General features: G+C 40.4%; 1 protein-coding gene across 4 annotated transcripts in view; it reads left to right on the forward strand.

Moving 5' to 3' along the window:
- LOC124160098 (glutamine--fructose-6-phosphate aminotransferase [isomerizing] 2) overlaps positions 1–27,460 on the forward strand; it is a 157,001-nt gene that overhangs the window by 61,439 nt on the left and 68,102 nt on the right. For all 4 annotated transcript variants that reach the window (XM_046535822.1, XM_046535824.1, XM_046535823.1 and 1 more), the window contains exons 4-6: positions 8,673–8,819; positions 23,531–23,697; positions 24,519–24,660. In XM_046535822.1, the coding sequence (XP_046391778.1) occupies positions 8,673–8,819; positions 23,531–23,697; positions 24,519–24,660 (456 nt within the window). The remainder of the gene's footprint in view (positions 1–8,672; positions 8,820–23,530; positions 23,698–24,518; positions 24,661–27,460) is intronic.

Consider the following 27,460-nt stretch of genomic DNA (forward strand, 5'->3'; position numbering starts at 1 on the left):
AGCCCCAGCACTTCACTATTTTGGGCTTCGATTTTTTGCCAGCCCTGGAAACTAGAGCAGATTGACCACTTAGCTTTTCACTGCCCCACTTGTCGTCTTGTAGCAGCTTCGACTTCACGAAGTCACTCGATATTTCGGCCCCAGAGCTTTCCAGAGCCATCACCATCAGCTCATACTCTTCCGGGAGCCCCTGCAACATAATTGCACCAAGGAACTCGTCGTCCACAGCCTTGTCCACCGCTGCAAGCTTCTGGGATAGGGACATCACCTCGTTCACGTAGTCCTCCATGGAGGAGAAGTTCGTCAACTTCACCGAGCACAAGGACCGCAATAATCGCAAGCGTAGATTAAGGCCCTTGTCTTCAAAGGCTGCTGACAAGCTCTCCCAAGCTTCTAAGGCTGTTTTCGTTGACCTTACATGAGAGAAGGCACACGGCTTGACCATTAAGCAAATTTTAGCGTGGGCCTTCTGATCTCGCCGTGCTCTCATTTGTGGGCTGGTTTTGTCTTCCGCATCGTATCCCTCAATACAAGACCAAAGGTCCTCATGTATAAGATACATTTTCATCGCGAATTTCCAATCACAAAAATTCTCACGCTTTTCAAGCTTTTCAATAGCCGGCAAGCCACCGCTCGCGCCATGTGACTCGGCCATCGCGTACTTTTCACGTAAGAAGAATGATAAACACACAACTGAGGTAGACCGTGCTACAAATACTTAAGCTGTTATTTCGGAATTAATCGTTCTGGGCTCATAACCTGTAGGAACGGATCAGGATTGGAAATAAATAAGACGGATATTAATTTCACACGTCTATTCGCGATCACGGATGAACAACAACAACCGGAAAATACAAGCAAAACAAAAAACATACAAAGAGGAAGATAGTTCACCTTCATAACACTTGGTGTCTCTGCGTAGATATTACAATTATAAGATTACAAATAACAATACCCATGTCTATTATTGAGCATGCCACCAAAGTCTTTGCCTTTGGCCCCCTTTCTGATAAATTTAATGCGTACCTCCATATGCTCTGGAGTCTTCCTGAAGCTTTTCAAATATGCTTCCATTGTGATTGTAACATGTATTCAAGTGAGAAGAAGAGTGGTGGTGGCGTTCTGATAGAGGTGAAATCCAAGTTTGTGTGCAATGTATTAGAATGTGATCCCACTATTGAGTCTGTGTTTGTTTCAATCTGTTCTACTCGATCTAAAGTCCTGATAGCCAACTCTTACTTTCCTCCAAATTCGTTATGTGATAGCTATCAAACATACTGTGAAACGTTAGAAAATATCGCTGATTCTGATAAATATTCTGAAATATTGTTACTGGGTGATTTTAATATATAAAATGATGTTTCCTGGAGTTTAGGTCAATAAATTAAAAGTTAGCAGCCAACGTTTCGTTTTATTTTAAAAACATCTTCAGGGCTATGTTAGAAAAAAATTATGAAACAATATAAAATGCAGAGAATTAGGCAATATACAATATATATACATAAAAAAGGAGCAATCGTGCCTTTTTTTATATAAACAATATAATTAATAGAAATATATATAAACATATATATATGAACAGAATGGATTATACAAAAAATTTTGACATACCTCTAAACTTTGAATACATTTATTGATATTTGGTTTCTACGGTATTGAAACAACCTAGGTTACCATTAATTTTGATGTAAAAATAAGGTCAAGAAAAAGGAGAAAATATAATAATAATTAATCAACCAGGGTGATTTTAATTTACCGCAGATTGTGTCCTGGGATTTTCTGGAATCTAATGATTTAATAACTACAACAATACTAACTCCATCTGTCAGAACCCTATCAAATACCTTACACTATCTACATCTTAAGCAGGTGAATGCCATGCACAACACATATGGTAAACTACTTGATTTAATTTTTACCAACATATGTTCAGTGACAACTTCCCAGGAATACTGCTCTCTTCTTAGTTGTGACCTCTACCATCCTGCACTTAATATTTCCTGTACTCTTAAGAGTCACATGAAGAATATGGACTTTGTTGTGTCTAAGTATAACTTCAAGAAATGTGATTTTGTCTCATTGAACAATTATTTACTGAATGTTAATTGGTGCAGTGAACTTGAAAAGCTCTCTACTAATGAGGCTTTTGATCATTTTTACTCAATTATATATCAAGGTCTACAACAGTTTACCCCAATTACAACTATTAAGTCCGGCAAATATCGCCATTGGTTTAGCTATGAATTAAGAAAAAGGATCTGTTTAAAAAAGTCACTTCATAAACTTTATAAACAAACTGGTTTACATTGTGATTATGTACGATTTTCAGAAATTAGGTCTGAATGTGCGAAATTGATTAAAATCTGTCACAACAGTTATATGTCTCAATTGGAGGCATCAATTCCTGGTAACGATAAGCGCTTTTGGTATCATGTAAATGCAATAAGACGTACTGATAGATTACCAAATGTAATGTGTTTACAAGACCAAATTGCTGATTCGAATGAAGGGATAGCCAATTCATTTGCTAAATATTTTTCATCTGTGTATAGAAAACATGATAATGCTCCTATTCCAGACTACTCATTACATTCTTCTTTTACTATAGCTTCGTTAATGATTTCAGTTAATGAAATTGAACATAAACTTGGTAATCTTGATCTAAACAAAGGATCTGGACCTGATGAGCTTCCTCCCCTATTTTTGAAGATGTGTCAATCCCCATTATTATATCCACTATTCATACTTTTTAACAAACCCCTCAGTAGTGGCATCTTCCCAGACTCCCTAAAGTCAACTTACATAATACCTGTGCATAAAGAGGGTAAAAGAAATGTTATTTCTAATTATCGCCCTATTGCCAAACTATCAGTATTAGCGAAAGTTTTTGAATCTGCATTATCATTCCAGAGCAACATGGTTTCATTAAAGGTCGCTCTACTTTGACTAATCTTCTAACTTTTCAAAACCATTTATTGAAAGCTATGGAAAATGGTACTCAAATAGATGTCATCTATACTGATTTCTCGAAAGCATTTGACTCAGTCAATCATGAAGTTCTCCTTGTGAAATAAAAGTCACTTGGCTTTACAGGCACACTAAATACCTGGCTCGAAAGCTATTTATCTAATAGATCACTTGTGGTTAATATTAACTCCTCAAAATCAAGAATTTTTTATCCTACCTCTGGAGTTCCTCAAGGCTCTCATTTGGGTCTGATGCTTTTCAATGTGTTTATAAATGATATCAAAGATGTTCTTGACCCAGTTTCTTTTCTACTTTATGCAGATGACCTAAAGATTTTCCAAACCATATTTTCTGAAATAGACTTTGTTTCTTTACAAAACAGCCTACAAAGGCTTGAAAAATGGTGTAAAATTAACTATGTACTTGGATTTGAACATTAAAAAGTGCAATACTATCTCCTTCCACAGGAAAAAAAAAGCCATTACAATTTCAATACAAATTAAATGGAATTACTCTGCCACAACTATCCCATGTAAAAGACTTAGGAGTAGAGATGTGCGAATAGTATCCGCGAATACTCGAATACCTCGAATATTAGAAAGTATTCGATATTCGAGGTTTCGAATAGTTATGCGAAAAGTACCGCCTCGAATACCTCGAATACTTTGAATTTCGCGTCATACACTGTCGCACGCACGTCGTTGGTAGTTGACTCGGAAAAATGTAGAGAACTGTAGTTATTTAGCGCCGTTTTACGCAAGTTGACGAATTACATCAAATTCGTGGATTTTAGCGGTGAAAAGAGTTCGACGAGGGGAACCGAAAATGGTTGGGTGAAAAATGCGAAAATCCCCGATTCCCCCCACCAGGAGAACCTCAGTACGGTGGGATAGCAACCTCAGGGCATTTCCCACGATCCGCTATCCCCCTCCATTCAGCACTCGCCTCGCCCACTCTGACGCTTTCCTTTTCTCCGAAATCAAACAAAAGGTCCCAGCTCGCGCAGGGATCGCATTACGGAGACCCCTGCTTCGAAAAAAATATCGAGTTACGAGAACAATAAAAACGTGTTTCACGCCCTCCCCCCTTTTCTCGCCCACTGACCTTTTTCTGGCTACCTGCTTCGAAGTTCCCCATTTCTGGAGGTCAACTGCTGTGTGAGTACCGTGGGATACTTACATTAGCGCATTTCCCAAGATCCGGTATCCCTCTCCATTCAGCACTAGCCCCCCCTCTGAGGCTTTCCTCTTCTTCGAAATAAAAAAAGGTCACAGCTCGCGCAGGGATCATATTACGAAGACCTTAGCTTCGAAAAAATACCAAGTTACACGAGAACAATAGAAACGTGTTTCCGGCCCTCCCTTTTCTTCCCCACTGACCTTTTTTTCCTACCAGCTTCGAAGTTCCCCATTTCTGTGGGAGTCAACCGCTGCATGAGTCATCTATTAGCACAAAAGGTGTCTAAGAATGACTTTCGTCAATTGATGTTACACCTCTATTGAATTGAAATATTAGTAATGTGCGCGTAATTTAAAAAAGAATGAGACCAAACACGACGTATTTCTGAGTTTATTTAAGCATTTTACGCAAAGAAATAAATGTCAAAATACGACGGAGACTTAGCATTCTGGCGAAACTCGATATGAGCAGCAGAGCTTCTCGGAAGTTGATGCGGTATTTTTTTCCGAACGCATATATCAAGTTACAATTAATGAGTGGTGCGATAAATCTTTATTGTTACAGTCCCAGACAAAGGGATATTTTCTCAGAATATTTGGTTTCTCCCTGATAGCAATTCAAATTCATCTTCTTATCTCGTGAGAACTCCCAAAGATGGACTGAAAATAATTGAAGAAAATCCGGTGGAAAAGAGCTTGTATTTTGCAAAATGCCTCAGATTGTCAGCCAGCACTTGGCAGCAGAAGTGGGGGTAAAGCGATGTTAGTTGAATTAATTATATGCCCAATTGTTTCCATAAAATTAAAATATTCATTAATCAGCTAAATTCCTGTTCGAATCATTTAAAGGAAATCAAAATTACTCCCCAAAATCTTGTGTTGCCTGCTGCATAGGCAACCGAGTCAAACATTCCAGCATTCATCATTTAGTATTCGAGGTATTCGAAATTCGAGGTATTCGAATATTCGAGCAATGATTTAATATTCGAATTCGATATTCGAATTCGAGAAATCTGCTATTCGACCCATCTCTACTTAGGAGTAATATTTGATTTCAACCTCAACTTTACACAACATCTCAATTATATACAGGCAAAATCGTTTAGAGGTCTTGGCCTTATTTCAAGATTTGGAAAAAACTTTAATAGTATTGAAATTTATAAAGTGCTTTACACATCTTTAGTTAGATCTAACTGTGATTACTGTTCTGTCGTATGGTCTCCTTACTATGTATCTCACATTAATACTATTGAGTCTATCCAAAGGAAGTTTGTTCGTATGGTTTCGATAAAGTTAAGACTATTTGATAAGGACTATAGCTATTCTGCTATCTTGCCTCTATTTAATCTTCCTTCCATGTTTAAGCGGAGACAGTGCTCTAATATTATTTTCTTGTATAAGCTATTAAATAACCTCGTTGATTCCCCTGTCCTACTAAGAGAAATATTCTTGAAAGTTCCTTCTTATTCCACTAGAGGTGACAACCTTTTTGACAATAGCCATCACTCACGCAACTATACCCATTTTTCCCCATTGCAGCAAATAATGCGTGACGGCAATTTATGTCTCAAAGTGGACCTATTTTTTGATTCCTTACCTTCTGTAATGAGGTACCTGAAAGGATTACCAGATAAGATGTTTACTTAATACTTAATTACCTATTTAATATGTATACTATTGTCATTGTTGTGAAATCTTATAGCATTTTATAAAGAATTTTAAGCTTTGTAATTGGGCTTCAGCCCATTAATTAATAAATTATGAAATTACACCAATCCATAAGAAGGGCTCTCTGAATGACTCAGCGTACTACTGACCTATTCTATTTGTACTGTCTGCTAAGATATTTGAAAAACTCTTTTACCATTGTAATGTGTAATGAGTTACCTCTTAAGTTTCTATGAATGCAGATCTATGAGTACAGCCATGTTTCAGTTATTACACCAGCAATGTGCAGCTTTTCAGGAGCACAAATTAGCCTCTGGTGTTTTATTTGATCTAAGCAAAGGCTTTCATTGAATTAATCATTCAATTCTACTCTCCATACTGAAGTCAGTGGGCATTTTGGAAGAAAAATCTTTCCTGTTTGTCGTCATACCTAACAGAGATTCCAAGGGCTGCTCCAATGTCCCTCACCAGACTGCAGGGGTCCTCCAGTTTGAGAGGAATACCCCGAATTTCGATTGAGTTTCTTAACAGCTTCTGCTCGAGTTGGTTGCAAGAGACCTCAAGGTCACTTACTTTGCATTTATTTACTCCATATTTTCTTCCTTAATGTTTTCAAAGTATAAATTTAACTTATTTATCTCGGCTCCTGCCACTCATTGTTGCACATTGCTCAGACAAAATATCAATGTTACTTTGAAGTGCTGCCATCGGCTCCTTCCCTGAGAGATTGCAACATCTCCTCTTACATATTCTTCAATCCTTGCTGCTTCTCTCCTTAAGGGTTCTTACTAGAGATGGGTCGAATAGCAGATTTCTCGAATTCGAATATTAAATCATTGCTCGAATATTCGAATACCTCGAATACTAAACGATGAATGCTGGAATGTTTGACTCGGTTGCATGTGCAGAAGGCAACACAAGATTTTGGGGAGTAATTTTGATTTCCTTTAAAGGATTCGAACAGGAATTGAGCTGATTAATGGAATATTTTAATTTTATGGAAACAATTGGGCATATAATTAATTCAAATAACATCGCTTTACCCCCACTACTGCTGCCAAGTGCTAGCTGACAATCTGAGGCATTTTGCAAAATACAAGCTCTTCTCCACCGGATTTTCTTCAATTATTTTCAGTCCATTTTCGGAAGTTCTCACGAGATAAGAAGATGAATTGGAATTGCTATCAGGAAGAAACCAAATATCCTGAGAAAATATCCCTTCGTCTGGGACTGTAACAATAAAGATTTATAGCACCACTCATAAATTGTAACTTGATATATGTTTTCGGGAAAAAATACTTTTCTATTGTTCTCGTGTATCTTGGTATTTTTTCGAAGCTAAGGTCTTCGTAATATGATCCCTGCGCGAGCTGTGACCTTTTTTTATTTCGAAGAAGAGGAAAGCCTCAGAGCTAGTGCTGAATGGGTGGGGTTACCGGATCTTGGGAAATGCGCTAATGTAAGTATCCCACGGTACTCATGCTGCAGTTGACCTCCAGAAATGGGGAACTTCGAAGCAGGTAGCCAGAAAAAGGTCCGTGGGTGAGAATAGGGGGGAGGGCGTGAAACACGTTTTCATTGTTCTCGTAACTCGATATTTTTTTCGAAGCTAAGGTCTTCGTAATACGATCCTTGCGCGAGCGAAGACCTTTTTGTTTGATTTCTGAGAAGAGGAAAGCATCAGAGTGGGTGAGGCGACTGCTGAATGGAGGGGGATAGCAGATCGTGGGAAATGCACCAATGTTACTATCCCACGGCACTGAGTTTCTCCCTATGGTAGTTTCATCTCCTGGAAAAGATTCAAACTAAGTGCCTGTCCTTATTAGCCATAAATGACACATGGTAGACACGCGAGCTGGGGCCTTTTGTTTGATTTCGAAGAGGAGGAAAGCGTCGGCGGAGGGGCCGAGGGCTGATGGATGGAGGGGGAAGCGGATTTTGGGAATTGTGCTACGTAGTTACTATCCCACGGCACTGAGGTTTTCCTGGTGGGGGAAACCGGGGATTTTCGGATTTTTTCACCCGGATCAATTTAGGTTCCCCAAGTCGAACTCTTTTCACAGCTCTAACCCGCGCATTTGATGTAGTTCGTCAACTTGCCTAAAACGGCGCTGCATGCACTTAAAGACTAGAGTTCTCAACATTTTTCCGAATCAACTACCAACGACGTGCGTGCGACAGTGTACGACGCGAAATTCAAAGTATTCGAGGTATTCGAGGCGGTACTTTTCGCATAACTATTTGAGACCTCGAATATCGAATACTTCCTATACTATAGTATTCGAGGTATTCGAGTATTCGCGGATACTATTCGCACATCTCTAGTTCATATTACATTCGCACATGTATACATGATGGGCTTACCGGGCGATCTACGAGAGTAGACCATTTCTTGCATTCACAATCCTTATGGGCCCATTTCATTCTGTTCTTTTCCTGGCATTCTAATTCTGCAATGCAATATTTGTTTCTGCTGCCCTTTTTTGACATTACATCTCGTAAAATTACTTTGCTTCCCATATATCCAGTGCTAAAAATTATGTGTATTGAATGTATCTGACACAGGAGTCAAAGTGTACACCAAAGGGTAGCACTCGTGAACCCATTGATCCTGCTCCAATGGTTTTACGTCCTTGTGCTACGGGCTGGATTCTTCGGTCAATGACTTTGATATTCAGACTAGCGAGAGATGCATTTGAAAAACAAGTGAGCTTTGTCAGATACAATTCTGAAGCATTCTAATTCTGCAAAGAACACAATTCACATAAGGCTTCTGACTTTCTTACTTTCAGAGGAATTTTAACATCAGACACAATGAGGATTTTTTGTGGTTAAATTGTTGTTTGTTATGCTTTACAGTGGAGAAGGTGTTGGATGTGGATCAAGAAGTGTTGTGCCATGTGGGCATATCTCACACACGTTGGGCCACTCATGGTGTCCCAAGTGCTGTCAACGCCCATCCACAGCGCTCTGACGCCAAGCACGGCTTTGTTGTTGTGCACAATGGTGAGCTAATACTTTCAATCCAATCCCGCGTCCAGGTGTTGCTGCCTAAGGAGGGAGTGAATGGCCATAGCAATCAATTGTTGGAAGTCGCATCACTAGGGGACAGCAATGTAGGGTCTCCCCTTTGCAGGCTAATCACATACCAGTAAGAGCACGAATACAAGGATCAAGAACTTTGCTATTTCCACATAATATTTTATTAGCACCGACCATGGTTTCGTTACAGAGTAACATTATCAAGGTGAAGATTTAGGTAAATTGACAGTATATATATAGCAGGAGTCGTCATGTCATGAGGTGCATAAGCTAATACAAATGAACCCGAAAGCACCAAAGTTTTACGGACTTACAAAAATTCACAAAGAAGACTGCCCGATAAGACCCATCGTGTCAAGTGTTTGTGCGCCTAACCATTTAATATCCCACAAGATAAACACCCTCTTTAGAAGCTATTCTAAATTTTCCCCTAATTATAGTGTGAAAAATTCATATGAACTGGCAAACCAGCTCTCACAACAAGTGCTACAACATAAGTGTTTATTAGTGTCGTTCGATGCAGTTAATCTATTCCCGAGCATCCCCAGGAAGGAAGCTTTGGAATTAGCAGAACTAACCCTCATCAAGGCAGGAACACCGTACCCAGTGACTAGTGAATTGTGTGACCTTCTGAATTTGTGCACTAATCAAAACAGTTTTTTCTTCAACGGCAAGCACTATAAACAATTAGATGGCCTCGCCATGGGGTCACCTTTGTCCCCCATTCTAGCAGAAATTTATATGGACAATTTCGAGGGAGCCCTGTTCTGTAGTGAAAATCCCCTACTCAAAAACATAGTAAAATGGTACCAATATGTAGATGATGTGTTTTGTGTGTGGCAAGGTACGTTAACACATTCAATGCGGATGATATTTTCACCGAAACCTCCAGTGACGGATGGGTGATTTTCCTTCATAACGGTGGTCTTGGAAGTAATACTACAGAATTTGCAATTTTTTTTGTTTCTATTTCACGCAATTTGTAAAAAACCCTAATGACATACATATATGCCACCCGTCACCAGTAATTGACAATTCATGCAACCCGCATTACACACATGCAATTTTCCTTGTATGAAGGAGTGAACTTTTCATATTTCCGTTTATAATACTTCTTCTACCATTGATTCCTTAGGTTAATGGCGGAAATATCTTGGAATTAGTCTTTACGTGTATTTTTTTTGTTTCAACGGCCGTAGATTTAATTTTTTCAAGTCACAGAAGTAGAACACAATGAACGGCAAGAAAAATATAAATTTATGGGATAAACATTTTTTTAATCTATGTTACCTCAGAGTTATTGCAAAATTGAAACATTTCAATAAAAATTCTCACAAATTTTTATGATATATTTGAAAGCAAGGCCTTAGACAGAGCCCTGGTTGACCTTCACATTCTGGGCAAATTGCAGTCACTGTCCTAATCATTCCTAAAAACCTATCACGGCACATTTTCTCCCGAATATCGGTACTCACACTAATTCTGACCTCCAATCGTTAGAAATCGTGTTAACCCTAATTGCGCCCATGTGGAGAAGAAGGCCCAGCCAAGTTTCCAGTTCTCCCTGTCCAACAGCTTCCAATCCATTATGCCCTTAGTGAAGGCCCTTGGTGAAGGATTTGGGAGGAAAATGCTTTCTGCATTTTTCTCTGTCTATGAGAGGATTATTTCAAAGAAAATATCATTGGCAAGTTGAAATAATCTCTGGGAGTGCCGCTGGTAGGGAGGGACTCCAACCTTGAGCCTTAAAAATTATCCAGCAAAATAGTACAATTTGTGTAATGGAGTGTTGCATATGTGATTAATACCTTAGTTTTTATGAAAATTAAGACTGTATCTGTACCTAACACTAGAATGTATTAATGACCTACAAAATGAAAACACCATAATGATCAGAGGACAAGTAATTGATGCGGAGCAATGACTGAGAAAATATGCCGTAAAATTAGGAAAAAAACCCAAATTATGTAAAAAAACGTAATTTGAAATAATTATTTTAAAATTATTAATAAAGTATAAAATACGACCTTTTGGACCGCATGGAAACATTTTGGAATAAAATAGTAAGTTTTGAGACGGGAATACACGTTATTAATAAAAACTAAGTCTGATAATAATTTTTGTGGTTGAACATAAGATATGAATAAATTAAAAAATAAGATAAAAACACTATTTCAAGGGAATAAATAATGGTTAAATGCTGTAATGCTTAAAATACCTCTGAGTTTATCTATTCTTTTCCGCAATTTTGTTTACAAAGCTAAGGAAACAAATAAACGAGTAAAAAAATACAGACCAATACTGTAGATAATGTAATGCAGTGTTGCATACGCCATTAATATGTTATTTTTTTATGAAAAGGAAGAAAATCTGCAACTAACCCAACACGTATGAATGACTAAGATAATGAAATAAAATCGAAATGAATAGAGAATTGGTAATTGACCTAGGGAAACGAATGGGAAAATATGCCGTAAAAGTAGGAATTAGACCCAAAAAAATCACCCAGGATAAATGTAATTTGCATTAATAAAAAATTTTCCTAGCAAAAGAAATTCAAATATAACATCATTAACTGAAGAACCGCACTAAGATCATTTTTTTATAATGTAGTGCGTACGAAACGGGGATAAATATCTTTAATAAAAAAGTTAGTCTAATCATAATTTTTGTGATAGCACATAAAATATGAATAAATTAAAAATGAAGGTAAAAAAACAAATTAAAAAAAATAATCCATATGTAAGACATGATTATGATATTTACGATAAGAATGATGAAAAAGAGACGAAGGAAATGAAAAGAAAAATCTCAACCTGATAAATTGTTCCAAAAACAGCAGTAAAGTAAACAAAAAAACACTAAAAATGAAGGAACACGTAGAACTAGAAACGGACACTTCCGCAATGGTGTAAGGTCAATCCCGAACTGCGGGAGGGTGAAAAAGTAACGCTACGCGCGCTCGGAGCACCCAAGGGACCAGCGAAAAAATGTACTCCCGAAGACATACATTTATGTCATCCGCCTGAGTGGAAAAGCCCTCATGACATATATATATGTCATCCGCACTGAATGTGTTAAGACAGTTATCACAATTTCTGACAGTGCTCAATTCTCAGGATAAACACATCAAATTCACCATGGAAACTGAGAAGGAAGGCGTATTGAATTACTTGGATCTCTCCATAAGAATCATAAACCATAAGTTCGACCTTTCCATCTACAGGAAAGAATGCTTTTCCGACACTATCATCCTAATCCGTCCTCGAGACAACCTCGTCAAAAAACCCTTCGTACGCTAGGATAGCGTCCAGACAGCATGTGACTCTGCTGTGCTGAGTAGCCGAAACATCTGGCGTCCAGATTCACCCACGTGTTTGCCGTGCGTGGAGACCCGTACAAGGGGGAGAAGGGGATCCTGGTGGGTGAGTTCTCCGGCACCCAGCTGGGCGTCGGAAACCCGGTATGGGCCGGAGTCCAACACCCCACTTCGGCCCTGGATTCCCCGAAAAACGGGCGGCCGAGAAGAGCCCAGCTCGGTCAATCGGCTCCTGGCGGCTGGGGAGCTTGGCGGCTCCTTCCGAGCGAACGCCAGGACGGGTTAGTGCTGGAGATATGGGGGTCTCCGTAGGGCGGCCGAAGGCGTGTGGGTTCGGAGGGCCCCCGCGCTGGAGGTTCTAACCCGAAAGAGACCTCCTATCGAAGGTTCCTATATCCCTTGGGTAGCCCTGGCGACCACACCGGATCTCGGTGTGGCGTCCCGAATGTGTGGCTCCGTGGTGGGTGGGGAGCCCAGGGGATGAATAAAGGGTTAGTCTATGGATCACAATTTATCTCCACCTCCAAAAAGATCCCGTCCGGTAACGGGCGGGGGAGAAATGAAAAACAACAAGTTCTTGGTAATGAAAAGCCAGAAGGAAGGGGAAACGCTGAAAAAAGTGTCCCCCTTCTTAATCCGTAAAGTGTTATCTGCAGCAGTACCGGGAGACATAAAATCTGCAAAGAAGTTACGCGACGGGACCCTATTAATTGAAACATCGAACAAGGCGCAAAGCGAGAAGATCCTTAAAATGAAGCTGTTAAATGATATCCCAGTGACAGTGGAGGTCCACCGAACCCTAAACACTCGTCGGGGCGTAATTAGTCACTACGATCTTTTGTATGTGGAAGTCGACGAAATAAAGCATGAGATGGCATCTCAGGGAGTGAGCGATGTTCGTCGACTAACCACAAAACGGAACGGAGAAGTAACAAATACCACATCCGTAGTGCTTACGTTTTCGTGCGATCGGCTCCCCGACAAGGTGTTCATAGGGTATGAATCAGTTCCCGTGCGGCCATTCATACCAGCCCCGATGCGCTGCTTCCAGTGCCAGCGCTTCGGTCACATCGCAACGCGATGCGAAGGCAAGGCCACCTGCCCACGCTGCGGCCAGGATTCACACGGTGACTCCAGCTGCCCCAAGGGTCCGCAATGTGTGAACTGCGAGGGCACACACCCCGCTTATTCCCGCAAATGCCCAAAAATGTTAGAAGAGCGTAAAATAATGGAGATTAAAACAAAAGAGAAAATTACATATTTCGACGCAAGGAAGAAGTATAGATCAATAATTGCCCCGACCTTCTCGAAATCCTTTGCTAAGGTTGTCGAATCAACGGTCACTAAGGCCTCAATTGGCACACAAACCGACTCTATCCCCAAGAATGATAATAGCACTGTAGAACCTGCCAAACCGGATAAGGCATCTAAACCGGCTGCTAAAAATAATTCCACCGCTGTGGGTTCCCCCAAAAGGAACCCAACCAATCAACCCAGTGGCGTAACGCAAAAGAAGCGTGAGGTTACGCCACCCCCAACTACCTCCGGCGTCACAAAAGGTAAACTGAACCAACCAGAGTCAATGGAGGAAGACGAAAGTCTCTCGGAGACAGAGATCCTCCAAGCCAAGAAAAAGACAAAGAAGAATAGACTTAAGCGCTGAACATACCTCACGCAGTTCAAGTTTTTTTATTTATCTCTAATCATGGCTTTTATTTTACAATGGAATTGTAATGGTTTTTATCGGCACAAGGAGGAGCTGGCCATTTTACTGCGTGATTTCAATCCAATGTGCATTTGCCTGCAAGAAACACATTTTAAAGCAACGGACAAGGGTATTTTAAGTGGTTTTAACGTTTTTAGATATGACGACATAAGTGGCCAACGGGCACACGGTGGTGTTATGATCGCCACTAGGGAGACCCTTCATGTCTCCCGGGTGGCGCTTAACACGCCTTTTCAGGCGGTAGCGGTAACGCTGCACGGCCCCCAGTCGGTGACTCTATGTAACGTATACCTTCCAGAGGGGGCACCGGTGACCCTTTTTTATTTAGACTCCCTTATCTGCCAACTGTCAAAACCCTTTATTATAGTAGGTGATTTTAATGCCCATGATACACTATGGGGTAGCTCCAGGGCACAGTGCAATCAGAGAGGACGCATTTTATCGCAGTTTTTAACAGTCTCTAACCTGGTTTTATTAAACGACGGAAAGAAAACTAGGTTCAATAGTTTTAACGGCAATTATTCGACTATTGACCTTTGTTTTACTTCGAGCACATTAATGGACAAATTTCAAATGAATGTTCACGACGATCTATGTGGGAGTGATCACTTCCCCATTACTATTAATAGAGAGGAATATTTTAACCCCAATATTTTACGTCCTAGCAATTGGAGTATCCGGAGAGCCGACTGGGCTCTTTTTAAAGAATCATTCAATTTTACATTTAACGAAGGCCGCTGTGGTATCCAGAATATTGAATTTTTGACAAACAGTATCGGCGAATGTGCAAATAGTAGTGTGCCAAGGTCAGGACACGCCCGTATGAAGCCTTCCGTTCCATGGTGGAACGACGATTGCGCCAAGGCTATTCAGGCACGCAAGAGAGCGCTAAGAATTTTTAATAAATACCCAACAGCCATAAATTTGGCTTCCTTTCGCCGTCTCCGAGCCAAAGCCCGAAAGGTGGTCAAAGAGGCGAAGAAAGACTCCTGGATGTCATTTGTATCCGGGATAAACTGCCGGACACCAGTGTCGCAGGTGTGGAAAAAGGTGAGGAGTATCTGTGGTGACCCTCGTCAGCATGGAGTCACATACATTAAAAACAATGACAACATCGTAACCTCATCGGCCGCCATCAGCGAGATATTCGGACGGCTGTTAGCTAACATAAGCGGCAACTCCAATTATGAGGACTCCTTCCTATCCTTGAAGAGACGCTGCGAATTGCACACACTTTCTTTCGCTGATAGGGGGACACTGGCGGACTACAATGTCCCATTTTCCCTTTGGGAACTAAAATCAGCAATCGCAGCTTCCCGCGACACGTCCCTGGGGATGGATGAGATCCATAATGCCTTTCTCCGGAATCTTCCAGAGAGAGCTTTATTGGAAGTTCTTTTATGTTTCAATCAACTTTGGGCAGAGAGAAGCTTCCCACCGTCCTGGCGCGAATCTATAGTTATTCCAATTTTAAAACAGGGCAAGGATAAATCTGATCCGAACAACTATCGTCCAATATCCCTCACCAGCTGTCTGTGTAAGGTAATGGAAAGAATGGTGAACCGACGACTTGTTTGGTGGCTGGAGCGTCGAAACCTTCTTTCCACTGTCCAATGTGGCTTCCGACGCGGCCGATCGACAGTTGACCACCTTGTCAGGACAGAGAACTACATCCAGGAGGCCTTTGTCCTTCGTCAGCACGTTGTTGGTATTTTCTTTGATCTAGAGAAGGCTTACGACCGGGTCTGGCGCCGGAAAATACTCTTGACGCTCCACAAATGGGGATTTAGAGGCCATCTGCCAATATTCATTGAAAATTTTTTAAAGAACCGCACTTTTAAGGTCAGAATAGGCCGAGACTTATCGCAATCTTATCCCCTGGAAAATGGGGTACCACAGGGCTCCGTATTGAGCGTGACACTTTTCGCGATAGCCGTAAATGACGTGGCGGATTGTGTCAAAGCCCCAACGATGAGCTCGCTGTTCGTGGATGACCTGGCAATCTTTTGCCGGTCGTCCAAACTTGTATCGGTAGCCAGACAACTACAGTTAGCTTTAAATAACCTAGGCAACTGGTCACGGAAAAATGGTTTTAAATTTTCAGCGGAAAAGACCAAATGCGTGCATTTTCACCGGAAGAGAGGTTACTTTGCCCCTCCAGTTTTAAAACTGGATGGCAGACCCCTTCCGTACGTGGAGTCGGCTCGATTCCTAGGTATGACCCTAGACCACCGATTAAATTGGCGGGAACATATTCAGTTTTTAAGAAATAATTGTCTTAGGACCCTAAATATTTTAAAGTTTTTAACCCACTCCTCATGGGGCGCCGACCGCAGCATGATGCTTTTACTATATCGCGCACTTGTTCGATCCAAGCTGGACTATGGGAGTTTTATTTACTCGTCTGGCCGCGAGTCAATTTTAAGAACCTTGACGACGCTGCACAACACAGGGTTGCGGCTCTCAACTGGTGCCTTCCGCACCAGCCCGGTGCTCAGCATTCATGCAGACGCTGGAGAGCCGCCTTTGCAGAGCCGAAGGAACATCCTGATGTTAAACTACGCGGCGAAAATCCTAGCCTCAAGAGGTCACCCGTGTTTTAACATTGTTTTTAATCCAAAGTTTTTAAGAATTTTTATTATAAGAACGAGAGCCACTAAGCCACTATGTGTACGATTGAAAGAGTTCATCGAAGCATCCGGAATTCAACTCCCGGATGTAGCTCCAATCGTTTACCCCGATATCCCGCCATGGATAATTCCACATCCCAAAATTTATGATGCTTTTAAAGGACTCCAGAAAGAATACTCCACTGCCTCAGAGTATCAGTGTCATTTTAATGAATTCGTCAGTCGCCATAAGGGCAGTCGACTCATGTATACAGACGGATCCAAGTCGGAAGCCGCCTGTGCCTGCGCAGTGTCCTCGGCATACCACGGCATCAAGCAGACGAGACTCAGCCCGTTGTGTAGCATATACACAGCGGAGCTTATCGCCATTAAGATGGCGTTGGGGATGGTCGCCGACGATTGCAACCCTTCCACCATAGTATGCACCGACTCAAAGAGCTCGCTGCAATCTATTGCCGCTATTTTCCCGACGCACCCTATTGTGCAAGATATCCAAATCGCTCTATATTATATCTGTAAACGTGGACGCCAAGTGTCGTTCCTATGGGTTCCCGGGCACATGGGAATAACAGGAAACGAAAAAGCAGATGCAGCTGCAAAGGCGGCGCTCACGCTGCCGGGACAGGCTTCGACTTCTGTAACCTATCAAGACCTGCAGATGGCCATGCGCGGAATAGTTCTACGGCAGTGGAGTGAGGTATGGACGAACGTAACGAATAACAAACTGAGAATTATCAAACCGGTTACGTCAATGTGGCCCTCTTCTGTTGGGAGGAATCGTAGGGAGGAGGTCATTATTACTAGACTGAGAATCGGTCATTGCGCCCTGACACATTCCTATCTCTTCACCCAAGACAAGATCCCACCTCGATGTGGCTATTGTGACTGTCCCCTGACTGTGAGACACCTCTTGACGGAGTGTGATGAGCATCATATTACGCGAAGCCGGACAGGCGTCAGGGGCAACCTAGAATTTATTCTGGGCGATGACCCTGGCCGCCTATGCCGCGTCATAGAATTCGTTAAGAAAACTGGTCTTGTGAATTCGATTTGATAGGCTCGAAGTTTACATCAATATTGTCAACAGTGCCGCACCAAACTGAAATTATAGTATATGCTTATGTCGCAATTTGTTTGCGCGTGGTGCTAATGACCTTAGCTGTCGACGCACCCTTAACCCCAAACCTACTACTACACTATCATCCACGAGAGCTCCAGACACCATATTCAACAGAAGACTGCAGCCCTCAAGTCGCTGATACATAGGTTACTCCACATTCCTATGTCGGAAAGTAACATAGCGAATGAATTCCGTACCATAAAGGACATTGCTGTCAACAATGGCTACAAAGAAAAATTAGTGGATACCATCTTACGACGAAAAAGAACTCAGATGGCAAGACGACTATTATATAAAACGCATAATCCCCCGGAGGGATCTCCTAAATGGTGCCGGATTCCCTTCCTTGGGAATTTGTCATTGAGAGTGCAAAGATTACTTCCCAAAGAAAAAATAAGGCCAGCCTTTTACAACCACAGGACATTAGGGAGCATGCTGGGGTCACCAAAGGATAGGGATATCCCGGAGGAACGGAGCGGAGTATATCGCCTAAATTGCGCCGACTGTGACGCGATTTACATCGGCCAAACAGGGAGGAGTTTTTCCATCCGGGCAGCCGAGCATCAGATGTGTCATAGACAGGGGAAGGATCACTCCCAATTTGCAAAACACCTTAATGACATGGGGCACATTAGTGACTTCATCCCTACCATTCTGCATTTTGAGAAGAAAGGATGGAGATTAGACGCTTTCGAAGAATTGGAAATTTTAAGCCACAGGGACTCATACCTTGTTAACGACCACCTTTACCCTTCTCGCTCCCCCCTCCTCCACTTTCCCCCTTACTCATCCACCCCTCCACCCACCCCACCTACAGTGACGCCAAACCCAGCTCCAACCCCAACCCTTACCTCCCCCTAACCAACGACTCCTGCTATATATATACTGTCAATTTACCTAAATCTTCACCTTGATAATGTTTCTCTGTAACGAAACCATGGTCGGTGCTAATAAAATATTATGTGGAAATAGCAAAGTTCTTGATCCTTGTATTCGTGCTATTATGGATTTCCACCAAGTTACGCCCTCTACGATTAATTATACCAGTAAGACTATTTTGAGGGGAAAAACTGGATGGTGAACTCTCAAATATAAGTGAAAATTGAAGACCTCTCATCAGGTGTCAATTGCAAAATGCAGAAATGCCACAGCATGTAGCAGATGCATTTGTCACCGGGCAACCTTGGTGTTGCAGTGTGGGGGGGGGGGGGGGCAAGAGGTCAACTTTGGTCCTGCACTGCAGAGGACAAAGGAGTGTGCCAAGCAGGGAAACAATTAAGTCTTTGCATGAAAATATTTAAAACTAAGGAAAAGGGTAGCCGTGTTTCAAATATTTCTATTTTGAACTTCATGCGTTTGCTCACTTATTAAGTTTTGTGCAAAAACATCGGCTCAAGGAATGAATCTGTTGCTTTGAGTGAGGTTTCTCATCATCCATCTGGTGAGTATTTTCTGGAAATGCATTACCTATTTGAAACTGTAATCGTGATTGCATGCACTCTACAAGTAGTGGACATCAAAGCAAGTACATACATAGGCCGAGAAGCTTTCATCCATGCTATTCACCTGCGAAAGCTCATATTCTTCAAGTGCATGCATACGTACATACATCCGTCCATATTGCAGCATGGAGGCAGATGTCTGTGTGTGTGCAGGATTTCGTATCCTCGGAGTGCATCCTGCCACAGCAACACTTTGTGCTCTTGTTTGCTCTCTGCGGTGCAAAATCACAGACAGATAATGACAGATGTATCCACTCTCTGGATAGGAGATGCCTGCTGTTGCATTTCACAATTTTGCCATTGATGCTTCAATTGATGAGAACTCTTCAATTTTCACTACTGTTAACAATCTAATTTTTCAACCTTAAATCAATTCAATATCATTCAAGAATTGTGCTTGCCTCCAATGCCATTAGTTTTGTCTTATTGGATCCAATTGTGGCATGTACCTTCTGTAAAAAAAAGCAAGATACTCGAGTTTGAGGAGCTCTAGCGTCTAAATGAAGCAATTGATTTCAATGCAATAAAAAGCATACGAAAGAGAATTTAGTTGCTGAGCTGCTCTGCTGAGTCGGTGGCAACCACGCGCCTCTTTTCGCCTCCACCTCCCAGGACGGAGCTGCCGGTACGCGTATAGAAACATCTAGATAAATAATAAGTGATATTGACGTTATTATTGATATTTAATATACATTTCGTATGTGCTTGCATTACTAACATTCTACGGAAGACAACAGTACCAATCAATTTTCAATTGACTCACTGGTTTCGAAGTTAGCAGAGGTTTGCGTTGTTTACAACAACTCCGTAAATTTTTGTGGCATAAACAATTTGTTTTCGGCAAACTGCTAGTAATAGATGTGGCTTCTTTATATCAAAATTGCAAGTTATAGGAACGAAAACTACGGGAATGCCAAGGGCTCAAAGTTGGGCTCCTTGATTTTACGCGCAAAAAACGGGTACTTTTTTGAGAAAAAATTAAGTACAGGAAATACTATTGAGCCGAAGAATTTTTAAAGTACATGATATAACGTAGAACTAAATTCTCTTTCGTATGCTTTTTATTGCATTGAAATCGATTGCTTCATTTAGACGCTAGAGCTCCTCAAACTCGAGTATCTTGCTTTTTTTTACAGACAGTAGGCAGATTTATAAGCTGGGCAGGAGGCATTTATAAGCTGATGTAACTTAACAAGATTTTATTTTACTATGGCTTGAGTAATCCTTAGATTAAGTTGACCCGTATCCTGTTTCTTCAGGATTTCTCAAACATTATGAAACTTCCCATTTTTCCACAGTATGTCTTTCATTAACCCCTCAAGTGTCACTTTTAATGGCCGTGGTCCTTCTCTCAGGGTGTGCGATGCAGTGTTTGCATCCTCCGAATGCCATGCCTCAAGCTTGTGCAACACACAATAGGTTTCTGAATGTCCTTAGGTATTCCTATCTCTTAAGCTTCCATTTATGTACTTTTAGTGAGTACATATATATGTGAGACACGTCTTCCTGCTTTCTTTCTGTGCCCCTGTGTGGTCTGTGTTTTCGTTCTCGTATTTTTTATTATATTTTTTTCCAGCTGATGTCAGGAAAGTAATGCTTCCTTTAGGGTCAGCCTCTGGTGGATGCTAATGAAAGATGATATCCTTCCACTCAAGCTCTGGTTAATGTGCTTTGTTGGCGATTGTGTGTGACTTGTGGGGATGCTGAATGCTTTCGTCTCTGGTTCATTATCATCTGCTTTTCTGCCTCATCGTTTCCTTTCTCTTTCATCGAGGCAATGATAGGGAAGGCATGGACCATCCAGGCATTGCCACTCAATGCCTCTCCCAGAACCTTGAAGACAGGCCAGCATCCCCACATCTTGGTATCTTTTTTACGATGTTTGAAACTTAGGGTTGGAGTGTTCTCACCCGTACGTTTGCTTTGGTGAATTTTTTCTGCCTTGAGTCCACTCCATATCTGTACCTCTCTTTAGTTGATCATGGCTTCTAGCTCACGTGAGTTGGGCGATGAGCAAGTGCTTGATGCTTTGGAAAAAGAGAGTGCAGAATGCTCAGTAATGCTCATGATACTACTTCGGAAATTCAATTGGATACTCTCTGGATTCCAGTTCTGAAAATAGTGAAGAACCTTCTCATTTTTCTGTGAAATTTCAAGAAAATAATTGGCAAGAGATCGACAGTGCTGACCCTCCTCTACAATTTGCATGTGAATTAGTTGGGAAACAAACAATGCCTGTTTTGTGTATAGATGATCCCTATATATTTTGAGTTACCGTATAAGCACGTGTAAGAGGCGCACACCTATTTTGAGCATCGGAGCTAAAGAAAAAAAACTTTTTATCCTATCGCGCAGTGTTGCAGACTTAAGTCTGGACTTTCGACAGTCATCAAATTTTCCACTTTCAATGCTAATAATTCACACGGCATTTTTCAGCTAAATTTACATGATATGTATGGCAATAGGAGATAAGTACATAGGTATTCACTTGGTGTCTTAACGTTATGATGCTTGTTAGGGACACTCCGATGGGATACCTCAGATGCAAATATCCACGAATAATGCCCTTCACCTTAATGGACTTCGGATCCAAATTTGTCGAAGAAATTGAATCTGAATCCGAAATTTTCAATCAATGCTTTCATGAATGCAACATCCCATAAGAGGGAGTAGAAAGAGTTCCAATCCTCCCTTCTCATACGCCGTTGCACTACGATGCTTGTCCTATTCACGAACAATTTTTTTAAAAAGCTCTCGCAGTAGTATTGCAATTGCGTATCTCCTTCAGCCTCGTTGCGTGTAAGATGGAGGGAGTGCGCTCCCTCCCCTCGACCTCTCCTTCAGCGCTCTTCACTTATAAGCAATTCCGATTTCTTCTATCCATCATTTAGTCCAACAATGCACTCACTTGTTTGAATTTTTTAAACAGCAGATTTTGACACCAACTTAATTTTCAATCGCAATAACCCTTATAATAGCGTCTGAAAAATCAGGCCCTTAGCATAGTGTAATTTACTCGGCAAGACAGATGTTGACTATTGACCAGGTATTGTCCTTCAAAACTGCGCTTTTTTCTACGTTTGATAAGCGATTATAAATGCAGTATAAATGCCGCGGTATGCCTACTTGCAGCGTGCCCTCCAAGGCGAAATACCCTGCGCGATCTTTTCCATGTTCACATCTGAGGTACTGACGTGACGGCGCCATCCTTACAAGTAAGAAACAAAAACAGAAGCATTGTAAAAATACGTCATTAAAGGAGAAACTCCCCTGCCTCCCACTTGTTTTTGACCTTGGTTTTTAGATGATTGACTCGCGCAGAAAACCAAGGCCACTCAGTTCCTCTTGGGCTAGCGACTGGGGAAAGGGAGGAGGGGAAGATAAGAGGTTTCTGTAAGAGGTGCACCCCCATTTTCGGCTGCAATTTCTGGGAAAAAAGGTGCGCTTCTTACACACGTTTATACAGTATTTTTTGATGGTGAAATAATTTCAATTATAGTGACTGAGACAAACCGCTACACAGCTTAGTTTCATTTTGAGTTATTTTTTGATGATGAAATAATTTCAGTTATTGTGACTGAGACAAACTGATACGCAGCACAATTTCTTGTTCGTGAGAAAGAGAAAATTACGTAGAAAAAATAATCGCTCTTCCAAAAGTGGGTTCCCACAATGCTGGTGGAAATAAGGGTTATCTAGTTTTACTGATATTGATGGGAATAATTCAGAAACCAAGCATAAAAACATTCACTAAAGCAAGTATAAACTCAAACAACCCAGGATAGCTGACAATATCTTTCTCTACACACTTGTTGTTCAGGGCTGCAACCATATCCTGTGAATAATTCCCCCTTTTTCCTGTGTGTCCACGGACATTGCTTTTTTCAGTAGGACAAAAGTTTTTTTTATTTTGTAATAAAAATTATGGAATAAAAGCAACCCAAAAAGACTATTTTGGAATGTTTATATTGTTGTAACTTGTTTAATAATAGATTTTACAATAAATTATTTGGTAAAGGTTGTTATACAACAAACACCTCTTCGAAAACCTACGTGAGATTGTCCACAGGCATGACGAATTATAGTCTGTGGACATTAAATTTGGGGAATATTATTTTTTCCTTTTCTAATTTGTCACTAAAATTTGTCACTAAAAAGGGTACATAAAATAATATGCCACTTTATTTTTGATTGAACAGTTTTGGTTTTTTTTATGGCAGTCCATTGACATAATTTTGTAGGATTGTGGGAGAAAGACCCTAGTGTACCAATTGAAGTTGAAAAGATAATTCTCATATTTAGCCTCAAGTTACTGGTGGTACTTAGGAACATTTGCTGTGCATTTGCAGTTGGATTTATTGAGTTTCATATCCTCTAGGAATCATCACCAATTACAAGGACATCAAAGTGTTTCTGCAGGGAAAGGGATACTGCTTTGAGTCGGAAACGGACACAGAAGTCATTGCCAAGTTTGTGGATCACTTGCACAACCAGCACCCTACGTATTCATTCCGAGAGTTAGTGGAGCAAGTCATTGAGCAGCTGGTAAGTGAGCTGCATCTGCAAATGCACTTCCTGCCCCCAAACAATCTATCAACGGGTTTTGCAAGCATGCTCAAAAGCCATCGCACCCATTCTTGTCTCTGTCCACCTTTCTCTGGAGAAGCTGTAGCCGCCATCCATGCCCATCCACCCAGTAAAAAGCTTAAGTATGTATTTGTCTCTCACCTCAAGCAAGGCTTACAAATAGGTTTATCTTAAACCTTGGACATGCTATGCAGCCATTAACAGTTTCTATGCATCTCGCTTCATCCATGTCAATTGCATCAACTTTGTGGATTGGATTTGTGTTCTCAGAGGAACACCTCCAGGTGTGTAGGTGATATGAATTGCAGCTTGATTATTAAGGGTTTCGTACTTGATAGTGATGCTCTGCAATGCGCAAAAAAGTGAGGAACATAAATTAGGCTGTGCACTATTGTGCCCAAAACATTAAACAGAGGCTATTGCACATGATTTGAGTCAAATGTGTTTGTATGTATTTTATTCTGTGAATTCATAATTGAAGAAGTGCATACACAAATATTCATAGACATAAACAATGAGATATGTATTGCATTTCCTTTCCCACTCATTGTGCCTTTTTCTTTCATTGAGGCAGTTAGTTCCCTTAACTTAATGCTGTCATCAAGGCCTTCTCCCCTCCATGTTTACCAGATCTTGTTGGCCTCAACTGTTGCTTCTTTGCCCTTTCTAATGATAATCTGAGTGCTTAGTTTTCTGTGCCCACTGGCATGCACTCTTTGCAGCTATGTATTGCTGTCACGTGTGCCTATTGGTGCTGCAAATCATCTCTCTCTTACTAGGAAGGGGCGTTTGCATTGTGCTTCAAGAGCAAGTACTTCCCAGGACAGTGCGTTGCGGCACGCAGGGGCAGCCCTCTCCTGGTTGGCATCAAGGCCAAGACCAAGTTGGCCACGGACCACATCCCCATCCTCTACAGCAAAGGTATGGCAAGCGCAGTAGCGTGAGTGAGCGCCTCCTTGTAACTGTTCAAGTGGCTCTTCAACGAGGGAGGGGTGGTTACACTCTAGGCCTCCCGTTTGCCTTTAAATTTTTTTACATCAATTATTGTTATGAATTTTTTTCCGTGCTATTGAATTAGCCCAATTCAAAAATGCCTCATTTTGCATTCAATCCTAGATTACCCTTTTTATCAACTTGCTGTTGAATCATTATCTTGGTGATATGTAATGCTTACTAGTTGTAGAGTCACTTTTTTGGGGCGTGTTATTATCCCAGGAGCTTTCATTAACTGATGGTTATTGGTTGCATCTGTCAATTGTTTGATTGACAAATGTCAGTAGCAAATCATGCCCCATGTCCCAGTCCATGGAAATATGCATGGATATTGATTTCTCAAGAAGAGAGGCAAACATCAAAGTCATCCTAACGTTTCCCCCAACCAAATATGTACAACACACATAATTTTCAGCACCTTGCAAAGGTAGTACTCCAATATTTTTTCCTCCATATTGTCTTGTGAAAAATGCAGTAATATAAATGCTGGTGTAAATATATATTGTTTTTCTTGACCTTACCAAACCCATTCATGCTTGCATTTACCAATTTTGATGACAAAGGCTTTTCAACCATTTTTCAATGTCATCAAGGGAGATGTCAGTTGCTCCCTCAGTTTATGTTATTTTCTGAATGTCAGTAATGCTTTTACTTAGGTAATCATCACATATTACCATCCTGGAAATAGAAAATGATATAATGCCGCAGAGGAAGAATTTTGATTTTTAGCCAAGCAAAAACTTCTGGCAGTAAGGAGATGATGTTGTGAGAGAATTTAGAGGAGATAATTGTGATGTACTAGTTTATAGATGAACAGTGATTAAGTAGTACTTTAAAGATGAATATTGTGGACTTCACTGAAAGAAGTTCCACAATATTATTATTATTATTTTATTTGCCCAGCAATCTTGTACATTAAATAATGTCCCAGGTATAAGGCATGTCAAGTTATACAAAATATACATATAGATACCAACATAACAAACAGTATATTACCCTATACACATATTTACATTAAAGTGTTAAAGAGCATCATCTAGCATTTCCTCAACTGAATAATACATTTTCTTAGTAAAAGTTTTTTGGACTTATTTTTAAACAAAGTACCATCATTCACATTTCTAAGATCAGCAGGCAAATTATTAAAAAGTTTTATGCCCATTTCTCTGGCCCCCTTTTAGCAACATTAGTTCGTACAAAATTATGGTGTATATCACTATGAATAATAATGTACATAGTCATTATATAAAATCTCAAAGTATAATAATGAGCAGTAAAGGAAACAACTGGTTTTTAGGCCACATTAAATGTCTTAGTTTCCATCTGTTAATTTTAATTGAATATTCTATAGATATTTTATCAAAACCTGAAAGGTTTGGGCACAAATTAAATGAAGATTTTGAAAGAGGCCTTTCAGGATGGACATTGTTTTTCCCAGCTTGGTGAACTGTGTCAGCTGGCAGTTTTCTGTGCATTTTTTGCTGCTGACATAAAATGCTCAAAAACCGCAGTGCAGATAAAGCACAGTAGCAGTGCAGCCACAGCACAGTTTTTACTATACATAATACTCTTTCCTTGAATCAATGATTGACAGCGTAGATGTGGCTATTGCATTCCCTGTAGGTCTTATTGAAAGCATGGAGCAGAATTAAATCAAGATTGGCCAATTAGCAAAGAAATATAGTTCCCTTTTTAGGCGTTTGTGAAGATTGGTTAACTGATCCAACCTGAAAACAGCATAATCGAGATATTACGGTGACCAAAATGCCTACACTCATTCAAATTTTGACTAGTCAAAGTAAATATAGACTGTTTTTCTAACGGACACTTACTGAATTTGTTGTGTCCCATTTCCTTAATATAAACAAAGTTGATGGTACTCAAAACATTGGTATCAAAGCACTTAGATCCTATGAGAAAAATATACAAATCCTTTTCTGCACATCAACTGACACTTTACATAAAAACCATCTAAATTTACTTTAGTGCTATTGTCACTGTCAAGTTGCCACACAAATGCACACCTCGATAGTTTTTGTTAATGAAGATTAAGTTCTAACTCAGTGGAGCACAATAAATGACAATAAGATATGAAAACTATAGAAATTTATCAAAGACAAATATACTCATGATTATAAACATAAAAATAGAAAGTCTTGCTAAGGTATGGCTGCTCTATTCATTTGCTGTTTGGGTGCCTCATGTTAGTTATATCATTTATAACTCGAGAATGGTTGTACCGAGTTTAATGGTACATATTAGGTTTTTTGGATTCATGTCAGCCTCAAATTTGCGGGAAAAATAAATCACTTGAAATATAAATAGCTGAGCAAAATATAAGAGTCATTTAAAAGGTTTGTTGGAGGTCTCTATTGTTGTGGGTGTGGGATGGAGGGAGAGGGTGTGTTTTCATCAGGAATCTTGGGCATGGATCGCATGAGTAGACAAAAAAAACTGAATTACAAGTAAAATAAGACCATTTATTGAGATTAAAAATTGCAAAAATCATGAATATGTTCTTATTGATAGGTTTTTTGGCTTCAATAAACAGCTCACTTTGAAGATTGAGTATTTAGAAAAACCAGAAGAATAAACAATGAATATTTTCAACAAAAAATGAGTAACTTTGGGGAGATAGCACTGAAAGAATGAGAAAAAAAACTTCCTCTACTAAATGAAAATAAAGATTGTCTTTGTCCCTTCTTGGTAGGAGACAATTACAAGTATG

Source organism: Ischnura elegans, chromosome 6 (genome assembly GCF_921293095.1).
Source record: "Ischnura elegans chromosome 6, ioIscEleg1.1, whole genome shotgun sequence".
Taxonomy (NCBI): domain Eukaryota; kingdom Metazoa; phylum Arthropoda; class Insecta; order Odonata; family Coenagrionidae; genus Ischnura; species Ischnura elegans.